Source organism: Hippocampus guttulatus, chromosome 5 (assembly GCF_054856545.1).
Source record: "Hippocampus guttulatus isolate MCC_2025c chromosome 5, RoL_Hgut_1.0, whole genome shotgun sequence".
NCBI classification, from domain to species: domain Eukaryota; kingdom Metazoa; phylum Chordata; class Actinopteri; order Syngnathiformes; family Syngnathidae; genus Hippocampus; species Hippocampus guttulatus.
Window position 1 is genome coordinate 7,705,243 of NC_141265.1, and position 18,299 is coordinate 7,723,541.

General features: G+C 39.8%; 3 protein-coding genes across 8 annotated transcripts in view; all 3 read right to left on the reverse strand.

The window, feature by feature from the left end:
* Positions 1 to 831, reverse strand: part of smtnb (smoothelin b) — a 49,811-nt gene extending 48,980 nt beyond the window's left edge. For 2 of the 4 annotated variants that reach the window (XM_086110991.1, XM_086110989.1), the window contains exon 1: positions 486 to 831. In XM_086110991.1, coding sequence (XP_085967117.1) covers positions 486 to 545 — 60 coding nt within the window. In that variant the 5' untranslated portion in view covers positions 546 to 831. The remainder of the gene's footprint in view (positions 1 to 485) is intronic. The other 2 variants (XM_086110990.1, XM_086110992.1) reach the window with 2 other exon arrangements.
* Positions 832 to 2,664: 1,833 nt separating this feature from the next.
* On the reverse strand, positions 2,665 to 10,763 carry trafd1 (TRAF-type zinc finger domain containing 1). 2 transcript variants are annotated; one of them, XM_086112157.1, is made up of 12 exons: positions 10,344 to 10,763; positions 10,044 to 10,081; positions 9,828 to 9,963; positions 9,626 to 9,679; positions 7,118 to 7,550; positions 6,159 to 6,425; positions 6,013 to 6,077; positions 4,614 to 4,865; positions 4,321 to 4,453; positions 3,811 to 4,027; positions 3,649 to 3,706; positions 2,665 to 3,412 (listed from the first exon to the last, which is right to left on the reverse strand). In XM_086112157.1, exons 2-12 carry the CDS (start codon positions 10,076 to 10,078, stop codon positions 3,374 to 3,376), a joined length of 1,689 nt encoding a protein of 562 aa, XP_085968283.1. In that variant the 5' UTR covers positions 10,079 to 10,081; positions 10,344 to 10,763; the 3' UTR covers positions 2,665 to 3,373. The 2 variants fall into 2 exon arrangements, with proteins under 2 accessions (XP_085968283.1, XP_085968282.1); XM_086112156.1 differs by having other exon boundaries at positions 10,044 to 10,091.
* A 1,448-nt stretch (positions 10,764 to 12,211) lies between these two features.
* On the reverse strand, positions 12,212 to 17,708 carry LOC147204875 (MOB kinase activator 1A). Of its 2 annotated transcripts, none has more exons than XM_086111948.1 (6): positions 17,543 to 17,708; positions 16,332 to 16,495; positions 15,631 to 15,724; positions 14,722 to 14,855; positions 14,044 to 14,207; positions 12,212 to 13,786 (listed from the first exon to the last, which is right to left on the reverse strand). In XM_086111948.1, the coding sequence occupies exons 1-6, from the start codon at positions 17,554 to 17,556 to the stop codon at positions 13,709 to 13,711; spliced, it is 648 nt and encodes a 215-aa protein (XP_085968074.1). In that variant the 5' UTR covers positions 17,557 to 17,708; the 3' UTR covers positions 12,212 to 13,708. The 2 variants fall into 2 exon arrangements, with proteins under 2 accessions (XP_085968074.1, XP_085968073.1); XM_086111947.1 differs by having other exon boundaries at positions 16,332 to 16,498.
* Between the last annotated feature and the right edge of the window lie 591 nt (positions 17,709 to 18,299).

An 18,299-nucleotide genomic window follows, 5' to 3' on the forward strand; every position in this document is an offset into this window, starting at 1 on the left:
AAAGTTTATATTTGACGACATGAAAACAAATACAATAAAACAACCCATGATGTTAAGTTTAGTGGAATTTGTGACACTTAGATCACTAATTCCCAAAGACTGTGGCACACTGTCTAGCTTGAAGAGCTCATCGAGTCTGCCACAAGGAATTCTTATTGTATTTAATTGGTCAGATTATTTATTTACTACAAATAAAGCATCTTTGTTCCTCTATCCATTCTAGCGACGTATGGTGACAGACAGACTAATTCAATGCTCCTCCACAATATTGCAATTAATTTGTATATCCATTTTTTGTGACTTTTTTTTGTTCGATGTGACATTTTTCTGATCGAAAACAGGTGCCGCGATACAAGGTTGGCTCACAACACAACGTCTCCAACTGAGGTGGCGGCGAGGTTCGAAAGCTGAAGCTGCGATAAACATGGGCATCAACGTTCATTGGCAGCGAGGGAATACTGTACTCTCGTGTGTACTGTACTCACCAAAGCACGGAGGGAGGACTCGTCCAGGGCAGCGTAACTTTCCTGGGTCATTTTGGACATGTTGTCTTGTTATCACACTCTGGTAACAAGCGACACTCTCGGGCTTCAGTGAGACTTATTGACTCCCGACGTCGACGTTCCACCTGCTCAACTTCCCTCGCAGACTTAGATCAAGTGTCTTTTATCTCTTTTCTTCCTCGCTTTTTTTTAACGCGAGGGCAGTTTTAGTTTTTAACTATATATATATATATATTGTTTTTTTTTTAACCGTGAAGGTTTTCAACGAGCATTTTGCAGGTCAGCGTCCTGAGTCAAAGTAGGAAACCGCCACAAGTTTACTCACCGGGAAACGTTGGCCGCTTTTTGAACTGCACAATCAGAGAGGACGGTGTAGGCCCCGCCCCTCTCCGGTGCCTGCTGCTGCTCCCGGCGCGTATTTAAATTATGCCACTTAGCGTGCAGTATAATCGTAAAAAAACAAAGGAAAGCTCCAATTGGTTACCGTGTTGAGCATTTATTTGATGTCATACTTGTGGGCTGAATTATCCATATAGTACGCTATTTGTTCCCATTGATTGACACCAAGCACCAGAACAACTAAGGAATTTCGTGCATGCCTTCCACTATATTTCTGTGCACTAGTAGAATGACAAAGGGTAACTAATGGGCACTAGTGAGTAGTGGAACGACTATACCTTACAGGTGACAAAAAATGTATTTATTTCCACTACTTACTGCCTTCTGCCTTCCACTACTGTGTAACATTTCTGCACTCTTAGAACGTCCAGGGCACACCAGGAGAACAACTAGTAATCTCTTGTACGACTCTGCCTAAATAGTGACATTTCTTCAAAACATAAGAGGTAATAGTAGGACATTGCATAAATGACAACTCTGAGTTGGGCATGCGAGATGATTAGCGCCCTAAATCCCATTTAGCCTCTGCTTAAACTACTATAAGACCACCATTAGAGGGGATATGTTTTTTTTAAGCGAAAGACAGATAAACTAAAAAGTCATTGTTTTACTGGATTATCACTCTTTAAATCATAAGCCCTTAAAAAGAAAAATTTTCAACCCTACTCAAGTACCAACATTCTATAAAGCAAGCAAAATAAATAAATTATTTTACTTTTGTTTGTAGTCCATACTGTATATTTGTGTACTTTTGGCCATATTATGTATTATGTTGTAATTGTAAAATTGTAAATGTTTTTGTTTGTTTGTCTGTTTGTTTTTTACAACATTGTCATTTATGCAGGAAAATGAAAAGTACAGTGGTGCCTTGACAAACAAATTTCATTGGTTCAGTTACCATGCTCCTAAATCAAAATGGTTAAAATCATTTTTCCCCATAGAAATGAATGGAAGGTCCATTAATCTGCTCAAATTTACCCTGAAAAAAATACTTTTGCAACGTGTTTTATTGTAAATAATTAAATAGTCTGGGCATCAAGGGGCAGTATAATAAATTAATTCAGACAAACAATAGTTGTGGATAACACCACACATCATTTAGTACTCTAATCAGGAGTCATCTTTTTTTTCTTTTTTACAGAGGATGTATACCTATGTGCATTGTTATATTGTCTGTCTACATATGTTGCTGGCTGCACCCTTTTTTCAAGATAAGATATCCTTTATTTGTCCCACACTGGGGAAATTTACAGCCTTCAAATATCCAATCCTTGAAGCATTTAATTAACACCGCCATATAGATTCTTTTTCATTAGCCCGTCTGAGGCATTTCCCCATTATGTGTGAACATTAAGGCAGCGGACCTTGAGGCAAAGTTATGTGGTTGCTTAAGGTTGTGAAAATACACGATGACTCAATTTATAGTTAGGGTCGCTTGTATTTTAAGTGAATCACTAAAATCTGGAGCTTTTTCAGTGAATTGCATTTTTGCACCAATTAGAATTCTTCCCCCATGCCACAGGTGTTTCTTCCCCACAATTGATTGAGGCAAATCACAGCCACAGATCATGGTTTCTTCCTTTATGCAAGTGAGTTTGTGTGCAACGAATTGGGGATCAACACACACCAGATTTCCATTATTTGTTGGTGATTTCTGCTTATCTTGCTGATGCTGATAAATCATAGTTCTTTATTCATTAAAATCACATTACACCAATGGTTATAGTGAAGATGCTGCATAGTAAAAAGAGAATACAAACCGTAGCCGCGAACATTTATTGACATTACAAAACACCCAAAGAGAGTCACAGAGTTGAGAGCATTGACATGGTTGCAGTACAGTACAGATAATGATCATCAACATGCATGAAGAAACACCAAACCAGGAGATTTCACCATTCACTTGGTCCTCTCTGGTATGAATAACACTCATACATTTTAATCAGAATTAATCTTTTCTATTAAAAAATGATTTGCTGCAGATCTTCAGACATTTGTGGCACATTGTATCCTGTAATTGCATTTCTTTGATATAAAACCTTATTTTTAAATCATTGTTTGGCTGAAAATGACGCATACGTAAATAAAGACGAAACAGAAGACAGCTGAAAAAGTAACCGCAACGTGACACTTCTAAGGATACAATGAAATCCATCAACTATTAGCTAAAGTACTAAAGAATATTCAACAGTAGAAAAACACACTAATTGAAGAGTATATTAAGGTTACAAGAAGAAATATTCAAATTAGGGACGGTGAATTTAAAAAATGCTTACAACAAAACAATGTTACGATCAGCCGAGACAAATGTATAATATTCATCGCAAAATCAAATCACCTTTGACAGTTAAATGTAGAGTTGTGTTGCTGATGACACAGGCACTTATCAGATATATTTAAGATTTTTAAACATGGACAGAAATAAAAAGCAGAAAGCGAATAAACATCTTTCTCGCCACAAGTTGCAGCTCTCATTCCTCCTGCTGATCTTCATTCTGCTTCTTAGGGAGCTATGAATAGGAGAAAGGTCAATAAAAAACAAAAATGAGTGCCAAATAAAATTGCCTGGGCTCTAAAGGGGAAAATTCACCCTTCAAACGATTTTTAACACAATTTACCCCTACCCCCCTCATTTAACAGGCAGCTTCCAATGTGAAATGTCTGGTTGTATGTTTCGCATTAGCTTGTTCGCATGGCACTCTCAAACAAACAAAGGGAATTGATGGAGCTTAAATTTTAATGGTACCTTTGTAAACACATTCCTTCTGGTTCCTCGCCCCTCTTTGTTCTCTGCTAAATGTAGTCTGATGGAGACACATGCAAATAATGACATCACTTCTTATTGTGTTTCAGCACAAAAAGTTCAGCTCACTCACAATAATGATGATTATGTTTCTTGTGGACGTACCCCTTTAGATAATCAGAACCTGGCTTGTCAGAGTCCGAGAAAGACGACAGCTCCCCTTCCAATTCTCTGCCATGCTGAGCTCTCGTCTGTGCCGAAACCTCACAGTTGGATGTTTTTCGCTGACTTGGCCGCCCAATGTAGCCTCTCTGCCACTCCCTTTGGTTTTGTCCTGGCGGTGCGTCTCCAACCAATCCAAGATCTTCGTCCAAGAAATCACCTGTATGCGAAACAAACATCTCTCAAACATTCAATTTAATCAACCACCCAACCGACCAAGAAATCATCTATATGTGAAACAAACCTCTCTCTCTCTTTCTACATATCTATCTATTTATCCATCTGGTTTCCAGAGCTTGGAATTGTACGATACTTTTGACATTTATCGTAACACTATCATAGTGGCAGAATTAGATGAAATGTTTTTTTTTTTTTTTTTTAATGGTATGCAATTTAATCCTTCCCTTATGATCCACCCATTTGAATACTGTGGAAAACATCAGTACACACTACCTTGGTGCTTTATTCTCCTGTGAAAATCTGGAGAGGTTCGTCCAAACGCGTCCTTTGCAGGATTTTTTTTGAAAGATGCTTTTGTTATATTGTTCAGTGGAAAGGCAGTCTGAGGACGCATATCGCATTTGTCCTGCATGGGAAAAGACACAGAAACAACGTTACACTATTGTTGTTAATCGAAAACACGTTCCAAGATTATCTTTACAATCTGCAGAAGACCTGAAGCTGATGTAAAAATAGGACACTGGCATTTGTCACGAGTTGTCTAACCACCCTGAGGAGTGTCATACCTGATGATGAAAGACAACAGCCTCCTCCAGTGCAACGCCACAAAATTCACATGGAATCACAACGTCGCCCTCTAGTGGACTGGCTGGTGGACTGTAAGAAACTGGCGAGACGGAGCCTGGGAAGGTGGGGATGTTGGAGGCTAGCGTGTTAGGGAGGCTGCGCATCATTCCTGCTGGATTCCTGGCCTCTTTAGGGGGGGACGGTGGCTGCTTGCTGAAGGACGCAAAAGCGGATGCGGGGCTGCAGCCAGTCTGAAAGACAACCGACAAGTAAAGTGGGGTATACACATACACGATTGGGACTTTTTGGAGCATTTTTCCTCTTTTGTGATAAAATCATAGGCCGACGTCACTAAAAGATTATCCTGAAGGATTATGCTATGGGGTGTGTTCAGAGTGATTTTCCCTCCCCGATATATTCCGAAATGGGTCAGTCAAAACTGTTAAATATGTTCAATATTTACAATCTCAAATCATTTTGCGTGTGAGCCATGGACTCCATGGCTGTGACGTGAAACTGAACATCAGCCAATTAGGAAGCGACCTGCATTGTCATATGTAGGGTTTCTCACATGTTAAAAATTGGTATGTGTGTACCATGTTAAAAAGGGAAGTCAGGTCGAAAATTGTCTGTATAATAGGTTCTTGTGTGCCTCCACTAGTTTTGAGCACATCATTCCGATCGATAATGTGATTGTGGAATATGAATCAAGCAGCATAATGCAGCCGTTTTTACCTATCTCAAAGTGTGGCCATTTTGTCTCTTGCTGTCGACTGAAAATGGGAGTCACAATTGCTCAAGGCTCAGGTAATGATCACCGCTCAATTTGGGAACATCATATGATCAAAACTCAGAAAACACTTGAGCTGTAGTTGGTTGCTACCTGAGCAACTGTGATGTCTTTTTTTTCTTTTCTTTTTTTTTTAACAGCAAGTGGCAAAATGGCCTTCCCATTTTGGATAAAAACGGCTGGATTTTGCCACTTACCAGTAATTCATATTCCGCAAATGCAGTATTAATAAGAATGCTGTGTTTCGATTAATGGGGAATATAGCACATATTCTTTACATTTTTTTACTTCCCCTTTAAAGAGGGAAACAGCAGACATCATGACATCACACACGCAAAGTCTGCCGATAAACAAAGGTGTAAAGATAAAGAGAAGGCTCCTACATGATATCTGACAAGATAACGCTATTAGTTACATTACATTGAATGATACACAAACAATAGATAATACCAAAGAACCTGTGCGATCGAAGGGAAGTCGACAATTCTCTCCTGATTTGTCCAGTACGGTGAAACTTCAATACAACCCCACCGTACCATTGTTATATATTAGTTAGCTTTTTGACCTGTGCGAGGATTGTGGGTCGTGTTAATAAAATGACACCAAACCTGATGCAAAATGAGGTCCTCTTCAGGAAACAGCTCTTCACAAAACTCACAGGGAAGCATGATGTCTGTAAGAAATCATTTACATTCCTGTCAACTGCAGACCACCTGCTGTTAGAATGAAAAGGACACGGATGTTTTTTAAGTACCTGTTTGATCACGGTCGAGAAGGGCACTTGTGCGAGAGGGGAAGTTTGGGTAATTGTTGTTGGATGTAGGAAGTTGACAGCCGACGGAGCTGTTGGACGTCTTTGTGTGGTCCCAGATGTCACTCCACAGACTGGCCTCTCCACCACCAGTCATGGACTCTCCGTCTGTTTGCAAGCTGAGGGCGAGCATGTAGTCGAGGCCTGATGAATCCTCATCTTGAATTGGCCATGCACTGCTGCGACTCAGGATGTCGCTCTGTTCAGCTACTATAAAAAACAAAACAAAAAAACAACAGTTCATCCAAACAATGTGCAACAGAAGAGCATTATTTGTATCGCTCTCCTTTGTTATATTTGGCACCACAACAGAATTGCAAAGATTGAAAGAACGTTCTTAATTTTGCCTGATGAAACAATGGAAAGGATGGAACTTTTTTTTTTTTAAATGAAATATGGGTTCAGCTTTAACATTTAGCCTATAACAAGATGTGTTCAGTCCTAATCCTAGCATAATAGTGCTAAATCTGTCAAATAAATATTTACGTTACAATAACAACAAACTATTTAACATACAGTATAATAGTTCACAAAAATTAAGCACCTTATAACCTGGATTGCCTCATGTATGAAAATATTTTTAACTAGACCCATTTATTGATATTACGCCTAACAATACGGTGCAACCAATGGTCTGAAAAATACAGTATTATGAAAACATTACATTTGTGTGAGGAGGTAAAACTACCCCCCCCCCAAAAAAAAACAGTATCTATAATTATTAATATCGCCGATTTTCACATGATGAGGTTAGGGGTCTGTGATAAATGAGTGTTTCACTGCAATTTAAACTTTATTTGGACACCTTTACGTTAGATTCATTTGTTCCAATTTCACATGAATAAAAGTATGTATCCCCAAAAAACAAACAAACAAAAGTTTTAGCTGAATCATCAACTCACATCGGCTGGATGTCATATTCCTTGGGGCGATATTCTTCCAGTCTGCGCTGCCTTGTCTTGAAGCGTTATAAAAAGTGGACTCAAAAGCGCGGGGAAAGACCTGACGTTTTGCTGCACTGAGGTTATTTTCCTTGGGTCCTCGCTCTTCGGTTCTTAGGGTGTTTCGGATGGAGTGGCCGTCAAACCAGGACCCCGGAGGCTGCAGGTCTGCCGGACTGCGACTGGAGTAGCTGTTGTTCCTCTCTTGGAGCAGTGTGGGACTACCACATAGCATTGGATGCAGGGCTTTTTCCCTCAACATGATATTGCACTTGCAGTGTGGGCAGGGCTCAGTGCGAGCTCCACAGTAATCTTCATGCTCTCTGGCTTGACTGTAGGCAATCTCCAATTCACAGTACTGGCATGCCACCAGCCTCTGAGTGCAGTCAGAGTTCTGCAGGAGGAAAGGTTGTGAAAATGCATGATTACTCAATTTACAATTAGGGTCGCTTGTATTTGGATTATTAAGATAATTATGAGGGCTCTCGTAATTTTATCTTTACACATACACACTGTGTTTGAAATTAAACCACCAAGAGGAGTTTCAAGTGTGAATTTTCAGCTCCAAGAGGTTTCACAAAAGCAAGGCGTTTACCATTTAGGAATTACAGCCATTTATTTGGACTACCTACATTTTTAGGGGTAATATGAGATACTGTTAGTCTCTAACTATTCTTTTCACTACTTCAAAAAAATGGTTTTGCATCACTGAATGCAAAAACTTTGCCAGGCATTCACCTTTTGTCGTCAGTCAGTGAAATGTCCAAGTGGTTTGAGATCAGGTCATTTGAAGACTATTCAATTTCATTGTCTTTATAGTGTGAATGTGCTTTTGTGCAGAAAGCATGTCTGGCTCATAGTAGAAGGTTCTGATTCTTAACTCTTGGCCCGGAGGTTTCTGTGTTCTCACTGTGCTCTTTGTTCCCAAAATATCCATGTTTGGGCTAAATTAAGACTCTAGATCAGTGGTCACCAACCATTTTCAAACTAAGAGCTAATTCTTGGGTACTGATTCTTGGGTACTGATTCATGTGAATCTGAAGGCAAATGACCAGTTTCATAACACGCACTTAGGAAATAACAAACTTGCTCCAATTGCCTTCTGTTATTATTCATAATTAATGATATTCATTTATGATAAGACACTGATCATGGTAATCATTTCTTAAAATAATTTGGAAACAGAAATATGAATAGCCAACACTATATTTTTATACATCTCTGCCAAGGTTCAGATTTTCAAATGATCACTTATACAGCATTGCTAGAAACTTGGACGCGGGAACTACTCAAATGGTCCTTGAGGGCTACCTGTTGCCTACGGGCACCATGTGGGTGACACCTGCTCTGGATCAATTATTCTCAAAGTGTGGCACTCGTACCACTAGTGGTGCTCAGCCTCACTTTAATCGCTGACCAAGCATAGGTCAGCTGCAACTTTTAAGCACAATTTTCCAATATTTCGGCGTAGTTTTAATGTTCACTTAAAATATGGTTTTCATGTATGCTTAGACCTACTCCACTGTATTTAATGTTGGTATTATGATGATATTTGGAGTGCTCAGTATATTTGTGGGCGGTACTTGGTGTAAAAAGTCTGACAACAATTGCTTTAGACAATTGCTTAAATTGTCCATAGGTGTGAATGCGAGTGTGAGTATAAAGAGTTGTTTGTCTATATTTGCTCTGTGCATAACAGGCGATCATTCCAGGGTGTACCCTGAATCTGCATCTCATAAAGTCAGCTGGGCAAGGTTCCAAGTGACCCCAAGTAGTAATTGTAGTAGAAAATGGTAGATGCGTGCTTTAGACAGTAACCCCACAGTCTGACTTTTCTTTTTCCTCGTGAAGAAAAAAAACTTTCGTATAGCATCAAGTCAAGAAAGAAAAATCTGGAGGTGGATGAAAATCTAAAGGGACCTTCATTAATGTCAATATAAAGGGTTCCCAACGTAGATTGTGAGGTGTATAGGATCCTACTCTGTTCATATTGGCATTTGTGATAGACCTCAACTCAACTTTATTTTTAGAGCACAAAACCATAGCAGCAACGTGCTGTACATAAAGTAAAAATCTGAAATGTAAAAACAATGAAAACAATAAATTATACAATACAAAGACAGTAAATATAATAAAACACTAAAACTGGTATCGCAAACGAATAATGACCCTAAACATACTGTGAAAGCAAATCAATACTTGTTGAAGCCAAATAAATTGAATATTCTTCTAGCGTTACATCAGTAACCTGATGCCTCAACAGCACAAGCTTTTCAAAACCTGAAGGCAAATGGCCAAAATGAAGGTAGCTGCAGTGAAAATTGTGAAAAGCATAGCTAGAGGAAAAAAAGCTCAAATTTTCTTGATGTCCATGAGCTCCATCCAATCTTTGGTCGAAGGGATTTTTTTTATACAAGCCTTAAAATTTCTCTCATGAGTCCCTAACAACAACAAAGAATTCATAAATACCTGGTGAACTTCAATTTGATTCTTATTTATCTTGAGTCCACACTTGCATGTAATCTGTAATGAAAGGAGATGGAAAATTAGAATGGACGATTATTCAGATTAGTGCTATTATTTGTGTTTCGACTTGAGGAAAAAAAGACTGCAGCACTGAATCATCATATGCAATGTTGCCTACATATGGAGGCTTCTTAAAATGTATTACCTGGCTGTGTTCCTGCTGCTTATGCTCCTGCAGATCTGAGCGTGGCACCGGCTCCTGGCAGACATCACAAAGTGCAATGTTTCTTCGGCAGTGGATCTCATGGGTAGTGAAATTTGCTTCCGGAATGTCATGTTTGCTCAAAATACAAGTAAAATTAACAATTAAATATTACTCACCACAAAATGTGAATCCTTGATTAATTTGGCAGGTACTTACCAGTTGCCGCAGAACTGAGTATTTTCGTCTGCCATCGTCTTACCAAGCCTGGATTTAAATACAACTGTTTTACACAAGGCCTTTACTTGAAGGGGAATTAAACCACATCAGTTTTAAAGCAAAAGAATGTAATAAAAAAGACGGTCTGTAATTAAACTGATAAGTATGGAGATCCTAATTTGCTGCGTACACCGTTTTGTTTTACCCAGCGAATAACCATAATAATAACAATGATTAAGAGACGACAGTCATGTACAGCATTTACATAAGAAAATAACAGTGGCTTTCACTTTTGCTTACCCGACTAGCTAACGTTAGCAGACACAGTGGCGGTCTTCAGTAACGAGGAACAATAAGCATCTTCACCTTATGCCGGCGGGAGTGTTTTAACCACACATAAAATATAAATGGCGTTGCAAGTGACGCCTGCAGCCCGGCTATGTAGCTTAGCAACCGTCCCAGTGTAGCTTTGCCTGAGCTAGTGCTAGCTTTAACTTGCTGCTAGCCAACTCGCCTGGCTAACGGACCCAAAAAGCTATCGCATCATCAGATTTCTATCAGCCGGAACAGGTCTAAGAAGTGACATGACAATCCTACTGAAGGCAATCATGATGGTAATTGCCTTCGAAATAAGAGCACAGAACAAATGAGAAATTCTCAGACGCAGGCTAATCGTATCTCGAGCACGATCATCCAATTTCTTCTCTGCTATGTAAATGCGATTGCTTTTAGTGATGTGTCGTTCGCGAACGAGCCGGCTCTTAGAGCCGGCTCTTTGAAGTGAACGATGGGAGCCGGGTCCTCATTGGGAGCCGGTCCGAATAGGAGCTGACTTTTTTTTTCTCCTGTTCCCCCCCCCCCCCCCCTTCGGTTAAAGCCGCACGTGATTGGTCAAGATCCGGTTTTACAAATTTTAATTTATAATTTGTTGTGTGGTATTCAAATCTTACTTATGTTGTTTTACAGTAAATAGTTAAATGCTTATAAATATACACATTCAGAGATTGGAACTTTTTGTTGACCTTGTTTTGAGATGGGTCTTTGTACTTTGTTTTTATTTTTGTAGCACTCCATGTTGTACTCCATGTTGAGTATGTTCAGAAGAATATAAATAAAGCCATATAAATAATAAATATTTGATATACTGTCTATTTTTTGCATTAGTAATTCATCCACCCATCCATCCATTTTCCGAACCGCTTGATCCTCACTAGGGTCGCGGTGGGTGCTGGAGCCTATCCCAGCCATCTCCGGGCAGTAGGCGGGGGACACCCTGAATCAGTTGCCAGCCAATCGCAGGGCACACAGAGACGAACAACCATCCACGCCCACACTCACACCTAGGGACAATTTTGAGCGTCCAATCAGCCTGACATGCACGTTTTTTTTGGAATGGGGGAGGAAACCGGAGCACCCGGAGAAAACCCACGCAGGCCCGGGGAGAACATGCAAACTCCACACAGGGAGGCCGGAGCTGGAATCGAACCCGGTACCTCTGCACTGTGAAGCCGACGTGCTAACCACTGGACTACCGGGCCGCATTAGTAATTCATTTTACACATAATATAACGTTATTTTTGATAGTAAATCTATTTAAGCAACAAAAAAACCGAGGAGCCATTTGGGAGCCGGAAGAGCCGGCTCTTTTTAGGGAGCCGAGCCAAAAGAGCCGGCTCTCTAAAAGGAGCCGGAATTCCCATCACTAATTGCTTTGCCCACAGTGTTGACTCATAGGCAGTTCACGTAGAATAAAATGATGAGACTGTAGGACCCTACCGCAATGATAGTTCATATTTTTGAATCTGTCAAGAAAGTGAAATGGCTGGACATATAGTCCTTCTTACTTAAATTCATTTTATATTGGCGTATAATTGAGCAAATGCAAACCTATTTAGACTCATTTAGGGTCAATGGGTGGTCCTCGGAATTTGATTGGTCGAAAACTTAATTTATCGTTTGTATTTATTTATTAAATGAGCAACAGGACGACTTGAAATCAGTGAATGAGCACACATTTAAGTGATTTTTTTTTATATTACAAGAACAAGCAATAATAACCATGTTTGTTGGGACTAAATAAAATTGGAAAAATAATGGAAACACAAAGGTGTCTGGGTGATCAAGTCACGATCCTGCTCTTGAAGTATCCATAAAATAAAATCAAAGCATTGTCCTGATGTTATTGTTTTTATTGAGCTTTAAATCTGCCAATACAGTCATATCAAGACATTTCAACAATGTAAAGGCACAGCTTTATCAGATAAAAACGCTGATCTATTTACAGCAAATGTTTGGACACATTACATACTTGTACATTTGTGCATCCCCTACCAGTCAAAGTGACCACCAAGGGATTTCGTAGAATCCTCGGGTGATTCACAAGCCCTTGTTCTTTCTGATCCTACATGTATAAAAATATGAAATGTGGCTGGAATACACACAGGACTCGATTTGACATGCTTGCTGTAATATTAAAATAAACAAGAAGGGATTTTTTGGAGGAAGTAAATTAAAAAAGAAAGAGAAGGAATGTCTACTTGTAATTACTGAAACATTACTACAGCAGATGGCAGCTGCTGGTTCCTGATGTTCAAAAGGTGCTACACCGGAGTAAACGTTGCCGTGTGAACACCCCTTATGTCAGGAATTAAGGTCCATTTGCAGTCAATGTTGCCAAATCCAAAACATCCATTAGAATCCCAGCTGCAATTGGTTAGTAAAAAGATGGCAGTACACACAGCCCAGCTGCTGTAGCCTGAGTTCAAGACAGGATCATGGCTGTTATATTTACATTATTTTTGCCCTCTTGGCGCAGAGGCAACAAATGTTAACCTCTAGGGAAATAAGTACCAACACTGAGGAAACACACAACTATCCACAGTTCCACAAACGATCGGCACCATACAAATAACCTCACAAAAATATCGATTTTAACTACAAATCTACATTCCAAGTCTTTCTATAAATTGTATTTTCACTATACACCGTTTACTGGAGGCCCTATACTGTATCTTCTATCTATATTCATGAAAAAACCTGGAAAACGGACAAGAAATGCAGTCATATATGTGAAAAAGGCTTCTCACAATCACCTGTCAATGCATTGTATTGCCTTCCACTACATCAAACGTCTTGATTTGGGACTGAAAACATGTTGTGTTGTTTGGTTCACCTACTAACTTCTAAAAATGTTTTGCTTTACTCAAATGATATAGGAGGACCTGACTTAAATGTAAGAACTGGATATTTGTTCAGTGAAAACAGTTCAACAATGAATATGAAAAAAACAGCATTAACCAGCTTTTAAAAGAGGAAACAACTCAATTCCACTTCCAAATGTTCTTGGTCCAGTTAAAAAGTAAACAAAACATGTTTTTTTTCTTATTACCCAGTCCTGCAAAGAATACATTTAATACACAATGCTAACTCAAAGCCAAAAGGACAAAATAAAGGGAGTAGGTTATGCGTGGAGGTTCAGGCAGTAGTGAAAGACAGCAAACGGATCACAAGAAATGGTACAATCCAAATGCTCGGCTGAAAGGAATGACAAGAAGGCACACACTGAGTTGAGACCTGAAGTCACGGAGGTAGCAGAGGCCAAGAAGAGGGATGAAAAAGAAAGTGTGCAAAAGCATAAAAGTAAGGGGAGGAGTGTGATACAATGTCTATCTGTCCTTGGAACCAAGCTTCTCGATCAAATCCTGCAGGGGAGCAAGCTCTCGCCGGTCGATAAGGTTGAATTCCTGCAGGGAAGAACATAAATAAACCATTTTGAGCTGTGTTTTTGGAAAGCAAACGGAGTAAAATCACATCCACTCCATTTTAAAACTTCACTGGTTTGCTGTGCCATACATTTCAGCTGTCTGCCAACAGCTTTCACATTTTGGTTTTCACTCCCAGTAAATGGTTGAGCGACAAGGAGATAGCTGCAGAAGAACACTTTTGCTGCCCCATCTCAGTATGTCGAAGATGACAAATTGCAAGTGGTACAGTAACTCACCTGGACAAAGAATATGAAGTGCTTGAAGGAGGTGTTGAGGTGAGCCTCCTCCTGCAGCTGCATCACTGAGTCGAAATGCTGATGGTAGATGTGTGCATAAACTCTGAAAAGGCGCTTCAGGATGGTTTTGGCCACAGACATGAAGTTCTTGGGAAACGGAACCCCTGTGATGGAAAATAGACTTAACTCCGTATGCAATGTAATGACATCTCTAAAACCCGATGATGTCTAATTGTTTTTGTTGTTGCAATTTTTTTTTTTTTGTTCCTTGTTTTCCGTGCAGTTTGACTGACTTTCGTCAATCAGCTGGTGCCATCTTCACTGGGCTGATGAGTCTTAGGAGTGTTTTAAACACATTACGTCATCAGATTATTCCATATAATTGAAGTCACAAGATTAGTCATTTGTGCTAAGAAACTGTCCTCAGGCTGCACACCAGTCAACTGATTCATTCTTCCATCTAAATACAGCACAACCGTACCTTTGTTTTATTTATTAAAACATGGGGGGAAAAAACATGTTTAGTTCCTGACTTTGGCTTAGCTGTTAACACAGAACACTGATCAATTCGATGAGTTCTCCATTGGTAGTTCAGATGAGGGTGAAGATCATCTAAAAATCATCAGGCTGTCATTTATCTGAAAATGAAACACCTTCCTGGTTAAAATCAAATCTTACCAATCTTGGAGGGAAAAAGAGTCTCGTCATCGAGCTGGTCTTGGACCCAAGTCATCAGATAATCTATGTACTTGGGCGCAGAGCATTTGATAGGCTTTTTAATATTGGTGCCGTCAGCCCAGTGGTACTCGTATCTGCAAAAAAAGTGACCAAGTTAAACTGAGCAAACAAGGTAACAGTGATATAGCTGAGGTGCGGCAGAAGATCAGAACAGCTTAAAAGCTCGACATATCAACTTAGTTCATGCCAACTTTGCTTGGCGGGAGATAAACTAAAAATATGCACAAGAACGGGAAATGGAGCAGTATCTCTTCTGCATGTGTATATTTCTGATAGCTGCTCTGTGAGCAGGAAGCGAGCAGGAAGCGAGCCCTGGTCCCTTCCTCTTAAACGCTGACCGTCATGGCAAGAGAGGAAAGAGGAAATGCCAGATTGAGATTTGAGCAACAAACGGCAAGCGTCTGAAGGGAGTGTAAGCCACATTTAAGACCACTTTATTCAAGCGATTTTCATGCTATCACTTAATTGACTATTACAACCATTTACCATTTCAAATCCCAAGACAACAACTGAGAAATTCGGTGCAGGCATTTGTTTGTAAAAGCAACATTTACATGTTCTTGAACGTACTGGGTCAAGGGATCCCTCATAGGATTTTTCCAAGGAACCTCTCATAAACCTAATGCCAATTAAACAACTACAACATACCCCTAAGTACCATAGGAGTATTTTTTCAACCTAAATGTTCATGACCTGTTTAAGAGACAATAATGTCATATAATGTTATTAAATCAAATTTTGAATTTTCTTTTTCCCCAGAGGAGCCCTTCATCTGTCAAAATACTTAATTTATGTGTGGCAAACTGACGTACATTTATTTCTATGAATCAGTGTGCTTTACTGCCTTACCTGGGCCCAGCAGACATGACCGAACAGCTAGCCTCAGTACAGAACTCTGTAATGGTGCCGTACAACATGTTGATCTGGTTGAAGAAATCCACCGCTGAAATAGAGAAAAATGCAGTCCGTGTCTTATGTTGTTACAATAAGTTTAAAAAATAACCTTGTATGCAATGTGAATTATTTCTTAATTTATAGAACTAAAAACAGGGATGCGAAATGCAGCGTTGCCCCTATGTATGGCGGGTCAGCATTCACACCCCCACTACATCATAAAATTTTAAGCGGTGATTTGTATGGGTTTGTATACACTGTCCAACATTAGGCCTTTTTGGGTGGTGGCCAACTGGCATTGGTTTGTTTTAACGTTTTGGTGTTTAACTATACAATGTTGAATTCTCTTCTGTTGTATGTGTGTGTTTCACAGTAAATTCCAACTTAGAGTCACCAATAAAACAGCACTTTGTCTCTCATCTGAAGTAATGGGCAAGCGAGATTGAGAGGATGTGCTCAGGAATACTTTATGAATTTCACTGTAAATGTTGTTTTAATCAATGTAAATGTGTTTAAAGCCTAAAATGGTTTTCCCATGGTCTAAATACCGTGAATATTCACCAGTTTATTTTTGGAAAGGTATTACGCAGGAGTTCATTGGATCAGTTAAAACAATGTCTGATATTCAATGCGCGTTTTCTTATTTCTGCACTTACTGTTGACGGCAATCCACTCATTGAGATCTTCTCCCTCTGGCAGCATGACCGCCTGCCTCAGGTTCCCACTGCCCAGGGTAGCCTCAGCATGTTTCAACAGTTCATACTGATGGGAGCCCTCTGGGATGTTTTTCTTGGGCTTGAAGGTCTTGGATGAGCGACTACTACTGGAGGGAAACACAGGCAGAGCTGAACAGCTGTCCGATGCTATGAAATCTTGTATCATACAGATGAGGCAAACAATTGCAATATCAACTCCCCATTTCACAATACCGTCCAATGATTCGTCTATTCATTGGCCTTTCCAATACATGTGTTACATTGTAAAGAGATGATGGATACCCATCCTATTAATGCTGTAAACGTTCACTGGATGACTCACTGTTTATTGCGATCCCATAAAGGAGCTGATCACAAGTTATTTTTGATATTGGACCTTACATTCAATTGATACATTACATTTTTTCACCCCCCCCCCCACCCCCAATTTTGCTGCCGAAGACTGCAAATTTCCCCAGTGTGGGACAAATAAAGGTTATCTTATCTTGTTGTAGTTGTACACCTCTAATAAACTAAAACCACATCAGTAGACATTGTTAGATGTTCAGAAGCCTGTTGTGACCGTGTCCATCAAAACTGAGCACGATCATTTTTTTGTAAAGGCAGAAGTTATGATACAGCTCAGATCGTGAAAAGACTCCGTTTAGTCTTCATGTATGACACGTAAATGTACAAGTGAATTGTGCATGAGACGTGTCGCCACAGCCAGTGATAAAAGTAGCGTATTGCCGAAATGGCTCCCTGAAGCAACTGAGTAGGGATCGCTGTATAAAATTAGAATTACACAAACAGCAATTAACACAAGAGGATATACACTGTAATAAATGTTCACAATATCTACACGTCAGACGAAAGGAACTCCCCAACTCGGTGCTAGCATTTGCGTTCTAGCTAGCATGTAAGTTCGAATTAAATGAGAGTTGATTAAATAGTTCAAATATTCACATTCCATGTATTTCGTTGAATGAAAATACCCTTTTACTACAAAGTAACTCTGGTCAAGCCATCATCGCAACGGCGGTAAGCAATTTTTCGCAACGGAGTCTTCTTGCTTTTAGTTACTTCCTCTGCTGGAACTTTAGCTAACGTTAACCGCAAGCGACCATGACAAAACGAGATCACGAGTAAGAATGTTTGTCAAATGTACTTACAATAGAAAGCTCATCTTGGCAAAGGCGTCGTCGGCGTGCCTCGATTAAACCCCCTCGCTCTCGGTTAGTCGATGGCGATTGTTACTTTGACAAGGGACCACTCAAACGTCTTGTACGTGCTGTACGCTAACAGCTATCATCAACTGCACTCACTGAGGTTCTTCCTCTGGCGACAAGAGGGCCACACTGTCGCCCCCTATTGCGTACACTTGGAAGCACTGACGTCTGATGAAATGTGTTTTCCGCCTGACCTAAGACAGCTTTTCTCCTCCTTCAGTAAATATCAACATAACGAATATTAAGCACCAAAGCCAGAACATCACCAAAATAATCACCAGTGGTGAGCCAGCAAGGCTCTGCTGGCTTGAATATAAGCAGAATCACTGGCCTACATTTGCAACCTAAATTGGAATACTTGTTCCATGGAACTGTGTTCATTTATTCCCAACAATCAATTTTTTTCATTTCGGAATGTTTTCTTGACTGCCCTACTTACAATGAATTTTACATGTTCAGCTTGAAAATATGCATAGGAGCTGCAACACACAAATGTATTGATAATTTTCAGTTTTATGGCAACATTATCAACACACATCCTTGTTGGGTCCAACGAGACGTAACGTGCAAATTCACTGCTGAACAATGGACAAACATTGGACAATAAAAAGAACAAAAAGAAAAACAGTGCCATAATACATGGCACAAATTTGCAAAGGGTCAACCAGAAACACCAAACCACATGCACACGGGCATGTTA

Bases quoted from the DNA above. Each gene is read 5' to 3' on its own strand.
- trafd1 (XM_086112157.1), bottom strand. From the start codon at position 10,078: ATGGCAGACGAAAATACTCAGTTCTGCGGCAACTG. The intron at 9,680-9,827 runs GTAATACATTTT...CTTTCATTACAG, and splicing joins AGCAGCAGGAACACAGCCAG to ATTACATGCAAGTGTGGACT. The intron at 3,707-3,810 runs GTACGTCCACAA...TGTCTCCATCAG, and splicing joins GGTTCTGATTATCTAAAGGG to ACTACATTTAGCAGAGAACA.
- LOC147204875 (XM_086111947.1), bottom strand. The intron at 15,725-16,331 runs GTAAGTGCAGAA...TCTCTATTTCAG, and splicing joins TGAGTGGATTGCCGTCAACA to CGGTGGATTTCTTCAACCAG. The intron at 14,208-14,721 runs GTAAGATTTGAT...TTTCCATCACAG, and splicing joins TCTTTTTCCCTCCAAGATTG to GGGTTCCGTTTCCCAAGAAC.